The sequence below is a fragment of the Pocillopora verrucosa genome, chromosome 13 (assembly GCF_036669915.1).
Source record: "Pocillopora verrucosa isolate sample1 chromosome 13, ASM3666991v2, whole genome shotgun sequence".
NCBI lineage: Eukaryota > Metazoa > Cnidaria > Anthozoa > Scleractinia > Pocilloporidae > Pocillopora > Pocillopora verrucosa.
In genome coordinates this window covers 16589940-16614428 of record NC_089324.1, presented here as the reverse complement: position 1 = coordinate 16614428, position 24489 = coordinate 16589940, and the positions used below count along the sequence as shown (strand labels likewise).

Below are 24489 nucleotides of genomic sequence, written 5' to 3'. Positions count from 1 at the left end.
GAGATCCGTACGGATATTTCATTTATTGCAGTCAGTTTTAAATCTTACTATATGCTAGGGTGAACAATACCATCGAAATTACCCTTATTAACCTAATAAAATCACATGTAACACAATTTTTCCGTATTAGCAAGCCTATTTTCTATGACTGATTGTTGGTTATACTTTTTTAAAGTGATATTTCCTTCCAAGCAGAGTATTTCCTTGGAGACTCGTGGTAGGCTAAGGTGTTAACTTGGTCTAACTGGCATACTGCAAGGGTAGGAATGTCGGTATGTTTGGATGCTTTTCCGCAAAAACGATGAAAATCGAGATGGGAATTTTCATTGTTATTTTCAGTCCTGTTTAAGCGATAACAACACTAATCATGAAAATAACAATTTTCTCGATTGTGATTAGTTTAAAAAACTCTTATTTTCCACTTATTCACTTGCCAAGTTGTTATCGGACAGTTCAATAAGCCAATCACATTCAAAGTTGTAGTGTGCATCGACCAAACACATTCAAAGTTGCAGTTTAAATCAACCAATCACAACCTTGGTTCTAATCATCATAGAAACAGTGTACAGTGTACGTCTCCTTTGTCAGTCTTTTAATACAAATTTTTTCTTTTTTTCCTAACTTGGTTCTTCTTCTTTTCTCAGAAATTTTAGTTTTTCTTGCGCGTTAGTCCGGTTTGTTATCACTCGTATGTTTACAGACCGAATTGGATTCCACTCAGTCCTATTACCATTACAGATCCATACAACAACAAATAACATGTACACAGCACCTTTCCTTTATAGCAGACTCTATGTCTAACAATACCAGGTACTTCTCGAATTATTTAAATCGGTAATCAACTTGGATTTGTGGTGAGGAGAAAAGTTTTAATGCCCCCAAAATGGCCCGCCGATCTGAATACTTGTGGCTAACATTGCCACAACAGAATCCATTACGAATTTAAACGTGCACTATAGAAAGAGGCATAGTTAAATTCTTAAAGGGGGGGGGGGGGGGGGTTGGGTGGGTGAGAACTGTCTCTCCACGCACCCAGGGTACCCACCTGACTACGATGCATGTTGCCAACTAAGAGAAAAATAGTCTAAGAATAAATGTTAGGAGCACCTTGACCCCTCCTTCCGGCCACGCCACTGTTATAACTGTCTATCATATTTCTTTTCTAATAATGAGTTCTACTGACCATTCGTGTCTGAGCTCTTATCCTCAAATTACTGAGCCTTAACTACTGTAATCCTATCAAAATCAGATGAACTTTGGAATTAGGTCTTAAAATATTCCCTGCAAGTTACTAAAAAAAAACCTATTACTGTGATATGACCGTCAGTAAAAATCATTAATTTGCCTATCACCATCAAAAGCTATAAATCAAAGCAATAAAATAGTTTTGTGACGCAGTTTCAACTGAGTGTCAGATGTGATCTTGGACTACATTGCTTTTGCCTTAATTCGCTCCTTGACTGATTTAGAAAACTCGAGCCAACCTCTTAACCATTCGAGTACAAAACTAAAATCAGTCACTCTCGTTTTCCCGCGCTTTTCATTTGCGTTCCCGCCAGCTTCTAACATTACTCTACCTTTCTGAATGACTATCATGATAAACGTGGTTTTCTTCGAACGACACCCAGTCTTAATGGGCTCTATTAACATAAAAAGTCATACTATTTGATCTAAGTTTCCATAGTTAGCTAAGTTTGCCTGTTCAGACCAGGCCGAGTACCTTGCACCATCCATCTCAGTCGCCAATTGGTTGTCTTCCGCAAGTTTGTGATTTTCTCCACCAATCAAAGCTCCGCAATCAGGACACTTGCTCTTCTCCATAGCGCCGCCACACTCTGTAATGACGTAGATATGTCCCTGGGGACATTTGTACCAATGCCCGGGTTTAAGGTTCATGGCAGTCACAATCTGTTTTTTTTCTTCTGGCGTCAATTTGTTTAAGCGGGGATTGGTTGTCCTAGACAAGAAACAATTTTTCAGTCTCAAGTCCCATAATAGTCTCTCACTTTGAGCAAAATAACTGCCGTAACTAATCAACCCCCATAAATTTCTTGAAAAATTAGTTCAAACACACTCTTTTTGATAAGCTTTTCTATCTTCATGACGAAGCCTGGACATGTGTTACATTGAGTCTGAAAATACCCCGACAAGAATTACCAAAATGTAGGAGTCGATTCATTAAGCTCATTCTCTTTTAAATACTACTTGTGTCGTGGAGCGCAACAAGGTTCGGGCACCGTGCAATATCTTTAAAAAACTTTTCAGTCATTAAGCTCAAGCGATCCTCACAACATTACTTTTTGCAGGAGAACGTCGTTTTTTGAGTCGAAATTTTATTATTTGAAGACATATTCCTCCTAGGACTTAAAACGTACCGTATAGTTGCAATGTTATTCACTAGTTTATCCAGTTCTTCGTCTGCTATGCGCTGACCGCCGGACAGTTCCTTTTGTATTGCAGTCATCATTTGGCGGGAAGGTTCGTCTAACTCCACTTCGAGGCTCCTGATGTCACAGTTCAGCGAATACAGCTCCAGTTGAAGATTGAGTCTCGAGAATTCGGTGTTAATGTCTCGCAGCTCTAGCTGCCCTACTCTGTCAGACAGAAGCCGCTTCTTTAGGTAGCTCAGCTCTTCGGTCATTCGCTGGCCTGTTGATAATACAGACGAACTTGGTAAGCTTTTTGGAAGCTGTGTAGCAAATTTAGTGAAATTTCAGAGCTTGAATTCTCATAAATACACTGAGCTCTTTGATCAAATACTTAAAATACTTTGGTGTTAAAATCTCAACTTACGCTGTAACTTCTTTTCAGAGCAGTTCTCTGGATACACCGTTCCTAGAACGCTTTGCATTTTCTTTCCTGTCGAGTCCAAACGCTGAACCAGCATGAGCTGGTTTTCAATGATCGCGGCTATCATCTCAGATTTCATTGTTTCCCATATACTGTTTTTCCGTTTTTCTAAGTATGCTTTGACACTTTGGTCAACCGTCTTTAACATCTCACTAGCACGAACGAACAGTCTTCTTTTCTTCCTCTCCAATTCTGTCTTGTTTCCCATCAATTCTCTTTTCACTCGCTCGATATCTTGTCGCTGCTGTTTGATGACTTTTCCGTATCGCAGGCTCTTGCGGACTGGTGTATTACATCGCGGACACTGCTTTCGCCTAATCACACCATCATCTTGGTCCATCCATCTTTGAACAAGAAGAAAAATTGATATAAGAATTCATCATCATAAATGGCTCGCATTAATATCCAGCATAACTCTGCACAGCGATATATCCCGTTTAATATAAAATCACACGAGAAGAAGACCGACACTGAAAATAGCCTAAATACAACGTGCACCCTCGTTAGTCGATAAGTGTGTTGAGATGAAAGCCGGTATGTAGACACGGTTAAGACGTTTAAGTTTTGTCAGAAACATCTTTAAATAGAGATCGTTCTCGCGTTCACAAAGCTCATCATTTGCAAAAACCTGTCTCAATAGGCGCCCAAGTTTTTGCAAGCACTAGGTGTCAATCAGTATCATATGTAGTAATGGTAATAAAAATAACACAACCCCACCTCCTTTCAAACATCGACTACTAGGCTACTATCCGCACAACAGTCGAACGATGAAATTCCTTACCGAACGAAAGGGGGAGACATAACTAACCTTTCCTTGGTTGTCAACTTGACAAGTCCGCGAATGTATACCTAAGTGCGTGGATGATAGGTATAATCCTATTGCTTTTTCTAATATGTACAGCATAATGCTAGTTCATACCTATCCAGGCAAGTTACTTCAAAGACATGCTGGCAGTCTGGAAGCTTGAGGAACCGAGCAGATTCGTTTTCCTCCGTTCCGAAGAAAATCTCTCTCACTGGAGTACACTCAGCACAAATGCACTCTTCTTTGCACAAACCACAGCAGTCGTGGCCACAAGACAATACTTGGTTGCATGGTTCGTTACATCTTGGTCTTTCACACATCTCACTGCACTTCTTGGTACAAGCGTGATGAGGACACTTCCAAAGACATTCCTCGTGGCAAGGTGTACACGGCTCTCCACACTTTTCTGGGCATTCACTGTGCCCGCACAAGTTTTCACACTTCGCGCTACACGGCGGACACGACTCTTTACAACGCGACATGCACGAATGGGAACAAATCAGAACACGACCACAATGCAGCTTGCATCGTTTGTGAATACGACCCATGCGACACTCGCCACAAGTACCAGAGCACGTGTGACCACATTCCAACGTGGCTTCGCAAGGATGAAAACAATCATTAGGAGTTGCCGAGCAGGCGATAGAGACTAGATGTCCACAAAGCCAATCGGTTTTCTTGACAATCTCGCGGCATTTCTCCGTGCAGCTTTCTCCACATTTGCTTTGACATCTATGACCACATGAAAGGTCCTTCTCACACCATTTTTGGCATTTCAGCATCACGGGATTAGTGTCACATCTTACCAGCATAGTGTGACCACAGATTGGCAACTCTTTCTCAACCTCTATTTCACAGTTTTGCTCACAGACCTCCCAGCAACGCTTTGGGCACGTATGGTCACATCTTGCCCTTTTCTTTTCACAGGGTTTTTGACAGCGAAATTCCACGTGATCTCTGTCAGAAGGATGACATGCCAACGGGCACGCATGACCGCATTTCAGGCGCACCGCACATGGTCGTTGACACCCTCCCATGGGAACTTTTGTATTAAAATCTTCTGCTGTTTTAACACTGATTTCATCGTTATGGATTTGACAAACGACGGGCAAGACATTTCCAATACTGCTACTACCTTTCAAAGCTGTAACAATCTTCTTCCAAATGTCACTGTGTTTTGAGAGAAGTCCAAAATTTCCAATGCAGTAGAAACCTTTTCTTGCACGCGAAAGAGCAACGCATGCGCGGTTAACAATCTTGATGAATCCGACTTTCTCATCTTTGTTACTGCGCACGAGCGACAGAAGGATGATGTCGTTTTCTTCACCTTGGAAGTTGTCAACTGTTGTCACACGCACATCTCTGAAGGATGAATCGTTTTCAGGTTTAAGGGGTTCCTTGATAGCATCTTCTTCTTGAAGGCAGTCTCTAATGGCGTACATCTGTCCCGTGTAGGTTGTCAGCAGGGTAATTTGATCGGCTCTGTATCCTTGCTGCATTAAATGTCGACATAGCGCGACCAAAAACTTGGCTTCGTGCTCATTCACGTGGCTATGCGACTGATTACAAGAATCTTCCATGTAGTTGTGGTTGATAAAGAACATGTTCTTCTTCATTCCTTTGATATCTTCATATTTCTCCACCGACTCGTGATTCTCGAGATCGTCATAAATGTGTTTCATCAAGGCAGAGATTTCAGGTCTCATACGATGCTGTACGTTTAGCGTCTCACACTGAATTCCAACATTCACCATTCGCTCAAACAGGGACACATCCAACTTGTACCTCTTGGCTAAATCATAGACTGCGGGGGTGGGTCTCAGCTGCTGATGATCACCGATTAAAATCAAATGCTGACAGCCTGAGGTCAATGACGCAATGATGTGAGCCTCCAGTACTTCGGCGGCTTCTTCGACTATGACGATCCTGGGGCGGATCTCCTTGAGAATGCTGCGGTATTTTGCGGCACACGCGGTCGTCATGCCAATGACACATGCCTCACGCAGAACTTCGTATTCTTCCATTCTAATGATCTCCTGCTCTCTTTCTACAGCTTGATCATACTCGTTTTGCCTCGTTAGGAAGAGCTTCTGATGATATTCCTCTGCCCTCTTTCTCCACAGCCTGTAAAGTCTCCAGCGATCTTTTGTTTCCAACCGGTAAATATCATCAAGATGCATCTCCTCGTCTCCCGTCATGAACTCTTCACTTAAAATATTTCGTCTTATCTCCTCAGGGTAGGTCGTGTCTTCAGGCGAGAGGATTGCTATTTGATTGCTATGAGCTATGTGGTTGAGGTCTTTGTCGTCAAAAGGCTCGTTGTCAAAATCTGCATCATAGCCATAACCATATACTTCTCCATCCAAGTCGCCATAAAGAGGGAATTCTTGTTCACGTTTATCTCGCCTATTAATTCGCAGCCAGTGGAGAAGAGCTTCGTCAATTGATTTCGGTCCAGCTTCTTCATCAAGTTGGGAGTAATGTGCTTTCAGCGCATAATCATGATGACCAAGGACTTTCATGGACACCACGCTGGTTCTCAAACTTCGTAAAATAGCGAAAGATCTTTTGGAGAAGAATTTTTGCCCCTTAGTGTCATTTTCAGTCTTCAATTTGGCTCTGTAAATTTCATCTGGAACCACTTTTTTCCAACGTATTTGCCTGCGAAGGTTCTTCAAGGAATAATTTTCAAGTTTTCTACTTATTTTACGGCCACCAACACGAATGACATCTAAAAATGACACAGAAAAACTTAGTCAGCTTTATTTAAGGTGTTTGCTGAGTAACTAGATAAAACAATAATTCTTTTAAAAAAATTTAAAATTTAAACTCGATGGAGACTCATTGCTGGGACTTAACTTTCACAAATTAGTTGGCGACAACAATGGAAAACTGTTCCGTGGATCACGATGTTCTTAAAAAAGAACCATCCTTACTTCTACAATGCAGGACAGAATATTTATCATTTGCCGTAAATCTGGATTCTTTTTTCTAGGGAAGGTAGAGTTTATATTGATCGCCACTGGCTTCAATAATAATAATAATAATATCAAACACATCTCACTTTTCGTTGTTGACAGGACTCCTTCCAAAAACTGGTCCAAGGCGTGATTTGTATGGGACACCATTAAGATTGGTTTCCGTTCCTTCTCATCCTCCCAGAGAGAGGGGGTCTGTAAAAGAACACGTGCAATCTTCCAACCCACATATGTCTTCCCAGTCCCTGGGGGCCCTTGAATTACGGCTAACCTTTTGGTCAGCGCCATTTTGAATGCACGCATCTGCGATTCATTGAGCCCGAGACTTTCCCTGTCTGGCCAACAATGGTCGTTTGGGGTGCACTGGCACTCTTGTAAAGCTGATGGGATTTCGTTCTCCAGAGATATTTCCACACCCGCCGAGGCATCCGACACAATTTCCATGATAGATGGGAAATCCTGCTGTTCAGCCAACTCAGGAAGTTCTGAATATGCCTCCCTTTTTGCATCTAAGACGCCATCAAAATGAAACTTGAACTTGCTGTCGTTTTCTTCTTGGATTTGATACTCAGGTGGCTCGACATCCCCGCAGCACTCCACAATCTGCTTCTGGAAAGGAAATTCAGAATTTATCTCCTTGAGAGCTTCAAGCACGTGTCTGTAAGATTCAAAATAGGCTGGAGACTCTATCATGACAAAAATCTGCTTTTCCTCAAGAAACTGGTTCACTTCCTCCGAGCTAATGTTCTCGAAACGTACCTCCAATAGTCCTTCCTTAAGTTCCTTAGAATCTGGATTTTCCACGGTAGCGAATACCAGCGTATTAAAGTCGTCTGCTGAAAGACAAAGCAGTGTTCCATACTTCAGTCGTTTAGTTCGATCCCAGTTCACTCGCGCTACTTTTTGATGAGATGAGTCAAACCTGATTTTGTAAAGTCGGCTTTTTCTACCACATACGGGAAACTGGATGGTGACGTCATGATAAACATGAATTTCATTGGCGCGTTTAAGTTTGTAGTCATGATTAGGTTCCAGGGCACTGCTCTTTTTCAGTTGATGTATTCCATCACGAAGAGGTTTCACAAAGTCCTCCCTCAGGAGACGAAACTGCACATCTAGATAGTGGTCCAAGTCTTTAAACCTTCTGTCGGTGATGTTTTCGCGAAGGAAGGGTCTGGAAATTAGATCTTCTACTTGAGGGATGACGCTTAACTCTCTGAAGTTTTCTGGTGGTTCACCTGGTGACTTCTGTTCATTTGCAAACTCTGCACAACGAATTGCTTCATTTCTCAATTCTTCCAATTGCTGGATCTTCTCGTCAAGATGATCGACGTCTTGGACCAGATTCAATTCTTTTAGCTCCTTCACCGACGTGCTAAGCTTTGCCAGTGGTAGCTTGTAAACAAGATCTTTACCAAATTTCTGAAGAAATGTGACAAAAATTACCGTCAGATTACTCACTGTGCAAAAACGATCATTTTCGTCTTTCCAGTGGTTAGCATGAGGCATTTCGTTGATAAAACTCGATAAAACCGTTCCTGCAATGAAATTCTTTGCAGTGGGAGAACGTAAAATCCTGTCGACGTTTTCGGCGATGAGGTTGTTTGCTGAGCATAGAAGATAAAAAGCAGAAATAACGAGCTTTAGAAACTCTGGGTTCGATTCTTCGTTGCTCAACTTCTCTGAAGCCAACAGCGCCTCGAACCTTTCCGCTTCACTGATGAGCTTTAAAGCTGGCGATGATTCTCTGCTGATTTGTTCCAACTCTTTGAAGCTGATAGGCCAAGTCACATTACCCTTGTCTTCCCTTGCTCGTCTTCGTTTCGGGGCGTCATCCATCCTCGGGACATGTTCGGACTTTCGCTTCCGATGGTGCGAAGAAGCATTGAGCTTACTTCGTAAATCCCTCGGGTAATGTTCATTGTAACGTGACATCTGTTTTGTGAAAGTGAGAAGGTGAGCAGAAACACTAATTCATACCAATGTGTTATGAAAACAGGGGTACCCTGCTTCATGTTTTGGACACAAGTGACGTAAATTAAGGAAAAAGAGAAAAGAACCTGTTTATAACGCTCACAGTAATTGCAAAAGAGTATTGAGACAAGGAGCCGGACAAAGTTAATTAAGTTGAATTCGGCACTCACACTATTTCCCAACAACGGGTGGTATAACGGGTGGTTTAAGCACTTAAACTAATACTTTAAGCACTTAAACTAATTTACAAAAGAAAAGACTGCAATAGAGTGTCAAGGCGATATGTCACTGCGAAAATGGTTTTACAACACAAACTAGAAAATGCAAATTTTAGCGAAGCGCATGTTGGACTTTCTACCAAAAAAAAATTATTCGAACGATGCGAAATTGTTCTTATTTGACTAACAACTTTCGACTTTTATCTGATGTAAACAAAAGTTTTGTTATGATAGTCTCTACAATATGCCGTGGGCAACAGTCTGATAAAAAAAATGTTAATTTGTCGCGGAATTTTCGCTTAAAAGTTTGGTCGAATTAATGAAATCGCTGAAACAATTGCGGAGACAATAGATGCATTTCCCGTAACTTCCATGCGCCAGTGGTTTATATGATGTGAACTAAATCGAATCCAGTTTAAAAGACGAAGTTTTCAAAGATTATAAACCAAACAATAAGTATTGAGTACGAGTTGAAAAATCCCTTTTTTCTGTCGAGCGTTCAAGGTTTAAAAGCTTCTGTTCTCAAGAGGAATTCATGAAACCTGAAGAAAGGATTGAAACGAAACTAATGATCGTCATCGATAAGCTTTTAGAGACAGCCCAAGATGTAGTTTCAATCTACACATTTTTGGTATTTCACAGAAATACAAAGTTCCTTAAAATGGCTATACTTGAGTCAATATTGTTTCCTCTAACGTATCATTTAGTTGCTCGAAGGCTGTTGTTCAGTTTTCCAGGTTCTTGGAGAATTTAGTACAAACATTCCTTGTGCGATTCCAGAAGAGATCCTGATAAAGAGCATCACTAAAGTTAAAAAAACTTACCTTGAAATTACAAGTTCAAAACGTCATGGAAACTAAGCTGAGATCAACCTTGTTTCACGAAGAAAATTTTTCATCCAATACTAGTTTCCGCGAATTGCTCTTCAGCTGCGCAAATTCTACGGAAATCAGCAGAGTCATTGGATTAGAAGTAATTAGGAATGTCAAAAATGTGAGACTTCTGCCTTGTGATTGGTCTGTTCTTCAAACACTTGTGCGTCATCGATTCTGAGAAACAGTTCTGTTCCTCTTTGGTTTCTGAGAATTCTTGGAAGAAATTTTCATGTTACTAACATATATTTCTAAATAGAGGTTAACAAAACCACCAAACTGATTCATTCTTTAGGAAAAATGTTAAAAATCATGGACACGAACAACTTTCTATCGCCTCTGGCATTTGAGATTCTACTTCCGGTAGGCCTTGCAGTCCTTACGATAATTAATGCAAAAATGGTCTCGTCCTGCCATCTGGCGAGAAACACTTGACAAAATGCATATTTTCGTTATTTTCATAGGTCTGTTACTTTTAGACACATTCGTCATCAATTTTGAGAAATACAGTTAGTAAGTTACACTTTTCCTTGAGCAAGAGGGAGATGGGGGAGGGGGAAGGGGGGGTGGGTTCGAGTCCCACACATTTTGAACCCCTCCCCTCTTACTTACACTACCAAATGGTCTGTTATGGGCAATCTGTCTTAGTCCTCCTCAGTTCCTCTAGAGTTCAGGGACTGGGATAAGTTTCTCTTAGTTAGGAAAATGTTGTTAAGGATGTCATACACAAGGGTGAAGTCCCCGCAACTTCTAACTGCAGTACTCACTTGAAATCCAAAGGACATCATATCTTGTGAATTACAAGTTCCAATCACTTCTTTCATCAATTCAAAGAAATTTTCCTGATAGAAAACTTTTAGTGAACTCTAAGGATTACTAACCTGTGGACTCTTGTATGCTAAGACTAGTTGCAGGGACTTGTCCCTGCAATTGTAGAAACTGTAATAAGAATAAATTTCTCTTAAGAACAATATCACCATATGGTGGACATTACCCACATATTTTGAATTTACTTGGGCACTTATAACAGTAACCAGAACAGGGAGACCAGACTTGTCCCAACAGGATGAGAAACTTGTGATCAACCAGCACTGTGTGACCAAATTATCATACTTACCAGCCTCTTCTTGCCAGTGGAATATTTACAAAAAGTCAAGGGACTCTTGGAAAAAACCCTGTTGACAACTTGTTTACCTAGCCAGCCTGGTCTGCACATCTTGACTAGTTGTAAAGTGCCCATTGACACCTCAAGAACTTTTTTTGATACTAACAGTAACTGTATTCACTTTTTTCTTTGATTGCACAGAGAGAGCCATTTACATAATTCATGATTTCAAATGCATAACTTAATTTACAAAATTTAACCCTTTCAGAAATAAAGTGTGTAAAAATACTCAACACTTATGATACACAGCCTAAAATATCGTTGAGAATTTAATATTTTATTAGTATTAGTAAAATCTATCCTTTAGAAATTCCAAGTTTAAGAAGAACTTCATGTAGCCTTAATCAAATATTTAATATCACCCTATCATTCACTTTGTAATTTGAGACCCAAAATATTTAAACTAAGCCAGTAGAAAACATTTCTTTTTTATACCCAGACATTATCCCATTTATAGTTGTAAATACAAGACAAACTCAAAAAGTTTACAATCTTTTACAATCAATCTTTTCTTAATCATCAGGGAATTCCATTTTAGCTCTGAGAAAAAAACTAATTTTGAAGTGATCAGATCTACAAGACAAAAACTCAAAAAGGAACATCACTACACGTTGGTTTTTAACTCTTTAACTCCCAAGATCTGATTGTTAATTCTCCCTCCTAGAAGCTACATATTTCTTTGTAAATTAGTTATAAGAATTTGGTGTTAGATTGATAACTTCTACCAGATAAGTTTGAGTTTTCCCATGATCTGTTTGTTGGATGAGGTGAGGATATTAGAGGGAGAAGTTATATGCTGATTACTTCTGGGAGTTAAAGGGTTAAGTGTAAGGCCTTATAATCAATCTTTTCTAAATCACCAGGAAATTTCATTTTAGCCCTGATAAAAACCTTATTTTGATGTGATCAGAGCTACAAGTCTATTAATTAAGTAATAAATTGTACCTGATGAGTTCAAGTATTCTCATTACCTGTTTGCTATATTAAATATACAAATACTATAAGGAGAAGTTACATGGTAATCACTACTGGGAGTTAAAGGGTTAATGCAAATTTTCCCTTTCTTTCATAACTTGGATATTCTTCTTTTCTTGGTCCTATTACCATTACAGATCCATAAAACAACAAATAACATGTACACAGTACCCTTCCTTGATAGCAGACTCTATGTCTAACAACATCAGGTACTTCTCAACTGATTTTAATCAGTAATCAACTTGGATTTGAGATGATGAGGAAAGCTTTAATTCCCTCCAAATGGCCTGCCAATCTGAATACTTGTGGCTAACATTGCCACAACAGAATCCATGACGAATTTTTAAACATGCACTAAAGAGACGTTTACCCCAGGAAGAGGCATAGTTGAGATTTCTAAAAGGGGAGGGGGTGAGAACTGTCTCTCCACACACCCAGGGTACCCACCTGACTACAACGCGTGCCATGCATTTTCAATTCACATTTTTTTCACCACCTAAATTATTAGATTGTAACAAAAAAAATCATCTGACAACGGATGACAGGAGCACCTAGCCTCCCCCTTTCTGACCACGCCACTGTTATAACTGTCTATCACATTTCATATTTTTCTTCTAATAATGAGTTCTATGGACTGTTCGTGTCTGAGCTCTTATCTTTAAATTACTGTGCCTTGACTATTGTAATAACACACTGTTGCACGTAAGTCCTATCAAGGTTTGTTATATTTGTCAAAATCAGATGAACTTTAGAATCAGGTCGTAAAATATTCCACCCAAGTTACCCCAAAAATGTATTTTTCTGAAACATGAACGTTCGTAAAAAACATTAATTTGCCTCTCAATATCAAAAGTAATATAAATATAAATTTTATGGATGATTCATCTTGATGCAATGTCAGTTGAGTGTCAGATACGATCTGGGACTACATTGCTTTTGCCTCACTTGGCTCTTTGAGTGCTTAAGAAAAATCGAGCCAAATTCTTAACCAACTAAATCCAAAACTAAAATCTGTCAGTACGTAGTCATTCTCGTTTTTACGCGCTTTTAATTTGCGTTCCCACCGGCTTCTAGCTTTTTTTTCACCTTTCTGAATGGATATTATGAAAAACGTGATCTTCTTCGAGCCAAACTGAAGCTCAATGAGCTCTATCAACATAAAAAAGTCACACTATTTCATCTAAGTTTTCATAGTTAGCTAAGTTTGCTTGTTCAGACCAGGCCGGGTACCGCGCATTATCCATCTCAGAAGCCAGTTGGTTTCCCTCCACCAGTTTGTGGCTTGTTCCACCAATCACAGCTTTGCATTCAGGACATTTGCTTGTCTCCATGGCGCCGCCGCACTCACCAATTGCATAGACATGTCCACGGGGACATTTGAACCAATGACCCTTAGACAGACCAATTGCTTTCACAATCTGCCTCTTTTCTTCTGGAGTCAACGGGTTAAGAGCAGGCTCGGTCCTCCTGAATACGAAAATATTATTGTTTCTCATGAAGAATTTAGTATTTAGATTTACGACACGAGGCGAATCGCTACTATTTAAAGGAGGTGTAATTAGAACTTTGCTGGCACTATCAACCGATCACTATAGGGAGCAGTTATGTTTTTTGTGTCAAACTTTGAAAGATGCTTGAATTACAGGAAAAAACAAATTCAATGTATCATTTCCCCTACATTACTTTACAACTTTGACCAATATCATGCAATAAACTGGAAAGGCAACGTACATACAAAGGCATATATGCCAACTCTCCCGGATACAGACCCAATTTTCCGCTCTCCGTACGGGTGACCAAAACTCCCGGATAAAGGGAAGTTTGGATCAGTTGCTCACAAAAACCTAAGATTTAAGCTCCATATGTTCCAAAATTCCAAAATTACCCGGCTTCTGATGCTTGTATTACGGTTTCTGGCTTCATTTTCTTGCGTGTTGCGCGTTGTTCGTTGCAAACAAAAAGGAGAGAGTTTCTTTTTTGTTACTCCTATATAAGCGAGAGTCTGATTGGATGAGTATTCAACCAATTGAAGTCTCTGACAGATATGTCCACGTTTTTCCCGCGAAATTGCTCGGTGGGGGGAGTAGGGGGTCCAAATAAAAAAGAAAGTTCCCGGGGGGATCGCTTTGGCGAATTTGGTCGGGGATGCTGGTCCGAAAAAAAATATCCAGATTCGAGATCTCTAGAGATTGGCATCTCTGTAAAGGTTCCATTCCAAAACTATTTTTGTTAGGAATGTCCTCGTACTACATTTGAGTCTCACAAAGAATGAAAAGTAGTAAGTTAATACTTCATTAGCTTACATATTGAGAAAATTGCGCAATTTGTTGTTAAAAACGTACCTTATCGTTTCAATGTTTTTCATCAGTTTTTCCAGGCGCTCGTCTATTATGCGTTTACCGCTGGACAACTGCTCCTTTACTGCAGTGAACATCTCTTCGCAACTTTCATCTAGCTTTAGTTCCAGGCTCTTGACATCATGACTCAGTAAACAGAATTCGAGTTGGAGATTGAGTCTGGAGAATTCTGTGTTGATGTCTTGTAGTTCTCTGTGCGTTACTCTGAAGGACATGAAACGCTTTTCGAGATAGCTCAGCTCATTTTTCACGTGATCACCTGTCCAAGAGAAAATCGATGTCCATTGCTTACTGTATTTCAATCGGATGTGTACTTCTTCACAGTTACCGGGTGTATTCAAATTGATGTGTCACGACAAGGCAAACAGCACTTTTCTTTGAGTCAGGAGCTCATTTCTGGAGCCCAGTAATGGGCTCCTCTTTGAGTAGATCAGCAGTACTACCTTACGGTACCCAAATAATTGAGAGAGAGAGGAGGGAGAGAGAGAGAGAGAGAGAGAGAGAGAGAGAGAGAGAGAGAGAGATAGAGTGAGGGGGGAAGGGAGGGAGAGAGAGAGGGAGGGGGAGAGGGAGGGCATGTTCAAATTTCTTTGATGTCATGTGAGTTTGTCTTTGTTTTTGGTAAATTATTCAAACGGCGAAGAAACTTCAATAACGACAAATACAGACTTACTTTCTAGGCTATTCTCTTTGCAGGTCTCCATCGGGATCTTACCGAGGTTCTTCTTTATTTTGGCGCGCATGAAACATAACCGCTCCATCAGAGTCACTTGGTTCTCTATGAGTGCAATCTTTACTTCATTTTCTTTGATAGAAACCATGAGTTGATCATCATATTTCAGCAGCCCAGCAACAGACTTCCTCAGTGTTATCAACGATTGTTTCTGTCTTTCACCTCTTAACTTTGTTTCCAAACTTTCCAGACGCTGTTCAAGGTCAGACTTTTTCTTCTGCAAGTCATGACTCGCCGTTTTTGATATATTCCACATTGCTATCTTCACCTTCTGTATGTCGTGAATCTGCTGCTTGATAATGGCACTGTATCGCAGGCACGTGCGGATTGGAACCAAACAGCGTGGACACACTTTTGTTTGTATCACGTGAGATCCAGTCGCTTCATCTTGTGACATATCCATGTATCTAAAAAAGGGAAACGAAGTATAGGATTATAGGATCTCAAAACGGAGGAAACACAAAATGGTTGAAAAGACACCAAACCAAGCCCAAAAAGCAAAAAAGAAGTAAACCAACCAAGGCTTCCCAAACATCATTTACCAAATCTACCCATGGACCTCAGCAACGATGGTACCTTGACATGACATTAGCCTTTTGAAAATGGTTACAAGATCAAAATCATAACGAGAAATATTATAAAAAAGAACATTGTTTTCACGATCAAAGCACCTATTATGAGTTTGAAAAGATCTTACAAGATGCATCACTGGGTTATGAGCTATAATGTGAAAAAACTCCCTACAATTCCATTTATAGTTGAATAGGCCACAGGTATTCGAAAAACAAAATACCAAGTTATGAGTACCTATCAAGATCAGACACTGCGAAGATGTGTTGGCAGTCTGGGAGCCTGATAAACCGGGCATCTACCTCGTCCTCGCCACCGAGGAATATGTCTGTAATTTTAGATGCGTCGTCATTTTTCATGCACACGACACAAATGCACTCCTTCTCGCACATCAAACCGCGACATACGTGATAGCATGACAAGATTTTCTTGCATGGCACGTCACATCTCCGTCTTTCGCATACTTCGTGACACTGCTTGTAACACTTGTGATGTTGACATTCCCACGAGCACGGATAACGACATGGCAAGCACAGCTCTCCGCACGCTCTACCACATTTACTGTCCCCGCAACTAATTTCGCAGGTCCTAGGACACGGTGGGCACGGGATGCTGCATCGCTCCTTGCAGACGTGAGAACACACTAGACTGCGTTTACATTCCTCTTCACAGCGCTTGTGAAGTCGTCCCAAACGACAATCGCCACACTTCCCGGAGCACTCGTGACCGCATTCCAAGTTGCCACCACATGGCGCTGTACAATCTGATGGAGTGGCCCAGCAAGCAATAGTGACTTCATGTCCGCATGGCCAGTCCCCCTTCGATATTTTCTTGAGCTCATTGCATTTGGCGGTGCAAGGCTGCGAACAGCGGGCTTGGCAACGATGGCCACAGGAGAGGGTTTTATCACACCTTTCTTGGCATTCCAGTTCTTTTACGTTGGTACCACATGCTGTATTCTTTACAACGTGACCACACATTGGTAAAACTTTGTCTACCAGTTCCCAACAGTACTCCATACAAGGATCTTTACAATGATTTAAGCACGGGTGACCACACTTGTTGAGGGTCCTTCCGCAAGGCTCATCACAGATGTAATTCTCGTGTTTAGTGTCACGTGGATGACACTGTTGTTTACATACATGACCACAATTCAGACGCACCATGCATGACCTCAGACATCCCCCGGAAGGAGCCTTCTCGCTGAAATCTTCGGCTGTTTCGGCTGTATTTTCTTCTCGATGAGTTTGGCACAAAAGGGGCAGTCCGTTGCCAATGTTACCACTCTTCTCCAAGTCGTTCACAATTTTTTTCCATATCTCACCTGCCTCCGAGAGAAGGGCAAAATTTCCAATACAATAAAAACCCTTTCTGGCACGGGATAGAGCCACGCATGCGCGATTTACGATCTTCAAGAATCCAGCATTTCCATCCTTGTTGCTGCGTACGAGCGAGAGAAGAATGATGTCATTCTCTTGGCCTTGAAAGTTGTCGACCGTCTTCAGACATACATGTTTGAGTTCTTGACTATTTCTCTCGAGGAGGCAGTCTCTGATGGCAAACATCTGCCCCGTGTAAGTTGTCAAAAGGATAATCTGATTGGCTGCATACCCTTGCTGTACTAAATAATAGCACAATGCGACTAAAAACGTGGCTTCGTGTTTGTTCACATGGCTGTGTGAGTCTTCACAAGGATTCTCTAAATGACTGTGGTTGATAAAGAACATGTTCTTCTTGATGCCTTTGATGTCTTCGTATTTCGTTACCGATTCGTGGTTCTGGAGATCGTCATAAATATGTTTCATCAAGGCGGCAATTTCAGGTCTCATACGATGCTGTATATTGAGAGTCTCGCAGTGAAGACCGACTTTAACCATTCTCTCGAACAGTGACACATCCAGATTGTAATTCTTAGCGAGGTCATAGACTTGTGGTTTAGGTCTTAGTTGCTGATGATCTCCAATCAAAATCAAGTGCTGACAGCCTTGTGTCAGCGACGTAATTGTGTGAGCCTCTAGCACTTCAGCAGCTTCTTCAATCAGAATGATTTTGGGGCGAATCCGTTGTAGAATGCGGCGGTATTTGGCAGCACCAGTGGTTGTCATGCCAATAACACGTGCATCACGAAGAACCCTGTACTCCCTATCAGTAGTAAGTTCGGCTTCACGGGACAATGCTTCTTCGTATACTTCTTGAAACGTTTTCAAGTTTTCTTTTTGTATGATCTCCAATCTTTGAACCCACAGTTTGTACAACCTCCAGCGATCTCTCCTCGACAACCGTTCAACATGACGGATTTTTTGTTCTTGGCTTTTGGTCATTGCCTCGTTGTTTGTGAGATTTCTCCTAACATAATTCGGATTTTTAGCATCTTGCATGGACAGGACGACTATGCTACTCAATTTTACGCTCTCCTCTGAAGATTCATCATCGTCAAAGATGAAACCTGGCGTGGCAAACTCCATGCGGAAATCATTTCGTCGATGGTAATCCTCTGAGCTAGATCTTTGAGTTGTTCCTTCCCTTTCTATGTCCAGCCATCTTACCAGCTCTTCATTGATTGGTCGGTTTCTGGCCACGGTACGAAACTGTTGGAAATGTCTTTCCTTGACACAACCCTGGTTGTAAAGCTCTTGCAGTGACAAAATATCCGTTCGTGAGGCCTTGAGTAGGAAAGTGGAACGCTTATAGCACCTTTTGTGGTCTTCGATTTCTCTCTTAGCTGTTCTTCGAACTTGGCGAGTTGCCACATCTGTTATGAACTTTTCGAGTCGTAGACATTGTGCCAACGAATAATTGTTTAATTTTTCATTTCTACTGCGGCCACCGACACGAACAACACCTGTCAAAAGTGAGAGAAGCGGGTTAACCCTTTAACTTCCGTGAGTGACCAAGATAGAATTTCTCCTTACTATATCCATAAAAAATTAATATCATGCAGACAAGTGATAAGAATAAAGAAATTTTTCCTTTACACCCTAATATCATCATGCATATTCTCCCTATTGTTCATCATACGTTTCTTAAGGTGCTTACAAGGAGAATTTGTTCAAGAGCATCTTTAGTTGGTGATCATTTCCTTTATTCTCTTGACCTTTCTGTGTGATTCAGGAGAGATATCGCAAGGAGACATCAGATGCTAATCACTCTTAGGGGTGAAAGGAATAAAGAAAATAGTTTGAACTTACCTTTCATTGGTAGGAGACCCTCCAGGAACTGGTCTAGAGCGTGATTAGTGTAGGATACCATAAGGATGGGAGAGTTCCCCTCGCCGTTCTGCCAAATAGAGGCGTTTTCCAAGAAAGCTCGGGCGATCTTCAAGCCAACGTAAGTTTTCCCAGTGCCTGGGGGTCCTTGGATGACTGCGAACTCTTTGGTTAGCGCCAATTTAAAAGCACGCATCTGTGACTTGTTGAAGCCAAGGATGTTACTGTCTGGCCAATCGAAGGACGGTTGGTCGGTCCTTGCAACTTCCAGACTGCACGAGGAATTGGTCATGGTTGCGCCTGCGACTTGTGACTCGCCCTCCTGTGGGCAAGCAGCGGTAGCTTTCGAAGTTTTAGATTTTTTAGCAGGGGAACGTCTACAAAGAGCAGTGAAGTCAAACGGGATTGGTTCTCCTTGTCTCTCTTTCTGATACTTGGGAGCTTCAACATTATGAACACATTCCACAATGTATTTCTGGAAAGGAAATTCTTCAGGCTTTATATTCTTCATTGCTTCTAAAACATGTCTGTATGCTTCGAAATACGCCGGTGACTCTATCATGACAAACTCTTCTCTCTCCTTGACAAAGACGGCTATTTCTTCTTTACCAACGTTTTGAAAACGTACGTCTAACTCGCCCGCACTGAGGTCTTGAGGATTTCGTTCTTCTATTGTGGCGAAGACGAGTGACTTAAAATCATCTGAAGAAAGGCACACTAGAGAACCAAACTTAAGTCGCTTGGATCTCTCCCAGTTCACTTTCTTCACTTTGGCATGATTCGAGTTAAACCGGAGTCTGTAAAGCAGGCCTTTCTTGTTACATACGGGATATTGGACAGTGACCCTCTTGTAAAAAGAGATCTTGTTGATGCGTTTGGTCTTTTCCTCAGCGCCCAGTTCCAAGGAGTTGTTTTCTTTTGTCAATTGCTTTATACCATCTCGAAGAGGTTTAACGAAGTCTTCTCTTAGGAGACGAAACTGTACATCTAGATAATGATCCAAGTCATTGTACTTTCTTTCGGTGATATTCTTGCGAAGGAAGGGTTTGGAACAAAGATCTACCGCCTGAGGAATGACGCTTAATTCTCTGAAACTTTGCGGTGGTTCCACTTCTGATCCCTGATCATGTGCAGACCTTGCACGCCGAATTACTTCATTTTTCAATTCTTTCAGGTGCTGGATCTTTTTCTTAAGATCGTCGATATCTTGGATGAGATTCTTTTCCTTGAGTTCATCCAATGATACAATAAGCTGTGCCAAAGGAAGCTTATTTACTAAGCTCTCACCAAATGTTGGAATGAGGACACGAAAAATCTCCGTCAGATCATTCAGCACACAGATGCGGCTGTTCTCGTCTTTCCAGCAATCAGAGTGAGGCATGTCGTCGATAAAACCGGAAAGAACTGTCCCTGTCCAGAACCTTACCGTGGCGGAGGACCGAAGCAAGTTTTCTGCATTTTTGGCCACGAGGTTGTTCCTTGAGCACAGCAAACGAAAAGCACGAATAACCAGCTTTAACAAGTCGGGTCGTATTTCCTCTAGAGCCAACAGTGCCTTGAACCTCTCAGATTTACTAACTAAGCCCAAAATAGTATTTTCTGGAACTCCCTCTTTACAAATGTCTTCCAAATATTTGAATCCGATTGGAGATGGTGCACCGTTCACGTCCTCTCTACTATCTGTTCGTCGTCGTTTCGGGGCGTGATGGTCGGTCTTCGAATTATCTTCGTAGCCACGCTTCCGACCGTTCCGATTATCACGAGACATCTATAAGGGGAAGTAGTCAAATGAGAGTAACAAAAGAGGAATATGGTAGGAATTCCTTTATAAAAGGACTTCAACCTTTGAACCCGAAAAATATGTCCCTAAAATATGTCCCTTAAATGCAAAGGGAAACGATTCAATAAGTACTTTGCTGTGGCATCTTACTTGGTGAAACTTGAATTAACCTGCTGCATTAAACCAATAAAAACAGGCAAATCATGCGGTATTGTAAGGTCAAGTGCCAAAGTTTCTCTTCAGTTGTCATCGACCTGTATGCCAAGTTTAGTCTTGGTATCTCACTTGGTGAAACTTGAATTAACCAGCTGAATTAAACCAATAAAAACAGGCAAATCATGTGGCATTGTGAGGTTTAGTGCCAAAGTTTCTCTTCAGTTGTCATCGACCTGTATGCCAAGTTTAGTCTCATAGCAAGATGACATAAATGATTTTTTGACAAAAAGAATATCCTTTATCTCTTATCTTTTTATCTTCATTTTTCAAGAGACATTTTTAATTTGTGGGGCAAATATATCGCAACACATTTATTGGTATGATCTGTTAAAATCAAAAGAAGCATCAAAAGAGGTAAGAAGCAGTTAATTTAATTTAAATAGGGTAACACTGAGATAAAAACCCGATGAACCTTTGGCCCTCACGTTACGCCTGCCTGCTTAACACACTATGCACTGGCGTGGGGAGGGTCGGGTGAAATCTGAGCTCGGTTAGTGATTAATTTGAATTTTAACACGATTATTCGAAGACTTACGATCGACCACTTCGGTCCACATCATGTGTCGACGATAGATAATGAGCGAATATCGGAAATCAAGCAGGCTTTTGAGGCAGTTAGAGGCGGGCAATTGAACTGATTTTTGGCTTGGTTCTTACAAATCGAGCGACATTTGGAAACCGAAGAAATTCAGCGAAGTTCCAGGGCGTGAAATTGCGCCTAATACAGGCGCCAATGCGACTAAATTTTTCACTTTGGCGACCAAATCCTGAAAGTTAGTCGCCAAATTGGCGACTAGAACGTTTCATCATAACCTTACCAAGAGATATAGTCAATTAAAAAGATTTGCAAAGATAAATCCGCGGCAAACTTCCTCGTTAAGTTTGTTTCCAAAACGTAGCACATGCATCTCGATCGATAACTAGACGCCATCTTGGATTTAGATGAGCCTGAACGTTGTTTATCATCCATCCTAGTGTCCACTTTGTAGCACGTTAAAGATCTTTTCTCTAACTTAATTTTGGAGGGTCTATCTAGAACGCTGACAGCGTAAAGAAAGATTTTGTTTGTCTTTGAAAATGGCGACCAACTTTTTTTGAATTGGCTACCACTTTGAAGAATTTAGGAGCCAAGTGGCTATCAGAAAAAAAAGTTAATTTCACGCCCTGAGTTCTGGGGGCTTTCGGTCCAGACGGTCCTGGAAGTTGCACGCCTTGAGTTTTTCCTTTGTCTTTGGAATGGCATGAGTGCAAAACTGCAGGATTAACCGTCCCAAAACCCCGAAAAATCACTTGAGACAACACTGGAAAACGAAGGGAAGTGAACTTTATTTATCTGACTGTCCTTAAGCGGATTTTGGGGACAAAATGTTACGATTTGCGGTATTTATGAAACATTCCTCGGGATCACTCGCGCCTTGCCGAGATCGACCGTTAGCGTATCAAATAGCTGACGTCACGTCACGCGGCCTCAAATCCACAGGGTTGTCTGCCGGTGGTTGTATTCGGCACTCACAGGAGTTCCCAACAACGGTTGGTATAATTACTTAAACTGATTTACAAAAGAAAAGACTGCAACAAGGTGTCAAAGCGATATGTCACTGCGAAAAGGAACTCTGGTTTTACAACACAAAGTAGAAAATGCAAATTTTAGCGAAGTGAATGTTGTACCTTCTCCCCAAAAAAAAAAATTATTCGAACAATGCAAACTAGTTCTTATTTGACTAACAACTTTGGACTTTTATCTGGTGTAAACAAACGTTTTGTTATGATAGTCTTTACAAAATGCGGCGGCGCAAAGGGCAACAGTCTGATAAAAACGGAATTTTCGCCTAAAAGTTTGTTCGAATCAATGAAGTCGCTGGAATAATTGCGGATACAAAAGATGCATTCCCCATAACTTCCATGCGCCAGTGGTTTATAAGATGTGAACTAAATCGAATCCAGTTTAAAAGACGAAGTTTTCAAAGATTATAAATCAAACAATAAGTATTGACTACGAGTTGAAAAATCCCCTTTTTCTGTCGAGCGTTCAAGGTTTAAAAGCATCTCCTCTTCAGAGGAATTGATGAAACCTGATGAAAGGGTTGAAACGAAAATCGTCATCGGTAAGCTTTCAGAGACAGCTCAGCGATGAAGTTTCAATCTGCGCACTTTGGTATTTCACAGAAATACAAAGCTCTTCAAAATGGCTATACCTGAGTCAATAATGTTTCCTCGAACGTATCATTTAGTTGCTCGAAGGCTGTTGTTCAGTTTTCAGGTTCTTGGATAATTTAGTACAAAAATTCCTCGAGCGATTCCAGAAGAGATCCTGCTAAAGAGCACCACCAAAGTTTAAAAAACCTACCTTGAAATTACAAGTTCAAAACGTCATCGAAACCGAGCTTTGTTTCACGAGGAAAATTTTTCATCCTATACTAGTTTCTGCGAATTGCTTTTCAGCTGCGCAAATTCTACGGAAATCAGCAGCGTCATTCGATTGGAGGTAATTAAGAATGTCAAAAATGTGAGACTTCTGCCATGTGATTGGTCTATTGTTTAAATACTTGTGCGTCATCGATTCTGAGAAACAGTTCTGTTCCTCTCCGGTTTCTGAGAATTCTTTGAAGAAATTTTAATTTTACAAACATATATTTCTAAATAGAGGATAACAAAACCATCACCACCAAACTGATTCATTCTGTGTCGGGGAATGAGGAAAAATTTTAAAAGTTATGGACAGGAACAACTTTCTATCGCTCCTGGCATTTGAGATTCTACTTCCGGTTTGCCCTGCAGTCCTTATGATAATTAATGCAGAAATGGTCTCGTCCTGCCACCTGGCGAAAACACTTGACAAAATGCATATTTTCGGTATTTTCACAGGTCTGTTATTTTTAGACACATTCGTCATCAATTCTGAGAAATATCTCCGTTCCTGTTCCGCTTTTACGCGAATCAAAAGTCAGTGCTTGGAAAATGTTGCCGTGGTGTGATAATTCACTTCCAAGTGTAAAATGTTCCTTCAGTGAGTGACAGACGTGCAAATTTCCCAGGCAGTGCGACCAAATGGATGGCCAGCTAATATTCTTTTTCTCAGAGTACTCTTTCCTTTCTGTAAAACGGTAAATGGTGGAAGTTCTCGAGGAATGGAGAGAACATGGATTTCAATTCATATTTTTGTGTCAGTGTAACTTTTGTCAGCTTCCCATTGATTCATTGAAATGAAATGAAATTCCCCGCACAACCCTCTCATTTCATGATTGAGAAATTTATCCTCCTATAGAAAGAACTCCTATATTCAAGTCTTATATATATTTTGGTGGAGGTGACGTTGTTGTTGTTGTTTTTTTTGCACTTAGTAAGTTACACTTTTCCTTGAGTAAGAGGGAGATGGGGGGAAGGGGAAGGCGAGGGGGTGAGGCGAGGTCCCACACATTTTGAACCCCTCCCCTCTTACTAACACTACCAAATGGTCTGTTATGGGCATATCTGTCTTAGTCCTCCTCAGTTCCTCTAGAGTTCAGGGACTGAGATGAGTTTCTCTTACTTAGTAAAATGTTGTTAAGGATGTCATACACAAGGGTGAAGTCCCTGCAACTTCTTCCTGCAGTACACATAGAAAACTTTTAGTGAACTCTAAGGATTACTAACCTGTGGACTCTTGTATGCTAAGACTAGTTGCAGAGACTTGTCCCTGCCATTGTAGAAACTGTAATGAGAACAAATTTCTCATAAAAACAATATCGACATATGGTGGACATTACCCACATATTTTGACTTTACTTGGGCACTTATAACAGTAAACAGA

General features: G+C 40.9%; 2 protein-coding genes across 2 annotated transcripts; both read right to left on the bottom strand.

Moving 5' to 3' along the window:
• Nucleotides 1–9772, bottom strand: LOC131795169 (NFX1-type zinc finger-containing protein 1-like). Its single transcript, XM_059112738.2, has 6 exons — nucleotides 9650–9772; nucleotides 6720–8568; nucleotides 3770–6386; nucleotides 2794–3194; nucleotides 2376–2649; nucleotides 1–1957 (listed from the first exon to the last, which is right to left on the bottom strand). Exons 2-6 carry the CDS (start codon nucleotides 8566–8568, stop codon nucleotides 1657–1659), a joined length of 5442 nt encoding a protein of 1813 aa, XP_058968721.2. The 5' UTR covers nucleotides 9650–9772; the 3' UTR covers nucleotides 1–1656.
• Nucleotides 9773–11166: 1394 nt separating this feature from the next.
• On the bottom strand, nucleotides 11167–23134 carry LOC131795125 (NFX1-type zinc finger-containing protein 1-like). The gene is made up of 6 exons (XM_066160267.1): nucleotides 23047–23134; nucleotides 18686–20471; nucleotides 15735–18339; nucleotides 14868–15334; nucleotides 14180–14453; nucleotides 11167–13304 (listed from the first exon to the last, which is right to left on the bottom strand). The coding sequence occupies exons 2-6, from the start codon at nucleotides 20469–20471 to the stop codon at nucleotides 13004–13006; spliced, it is 5433 nt and encodes a 1810-aa protein (XP_066016364.1). The 5' UTR covers nucleotides 23047–23134; the 3' UTR covers nucleotides 11167–13003.
• Between the last annotated feature and the right edge of the window lie 1355 nt (nucleotides 23135–24489).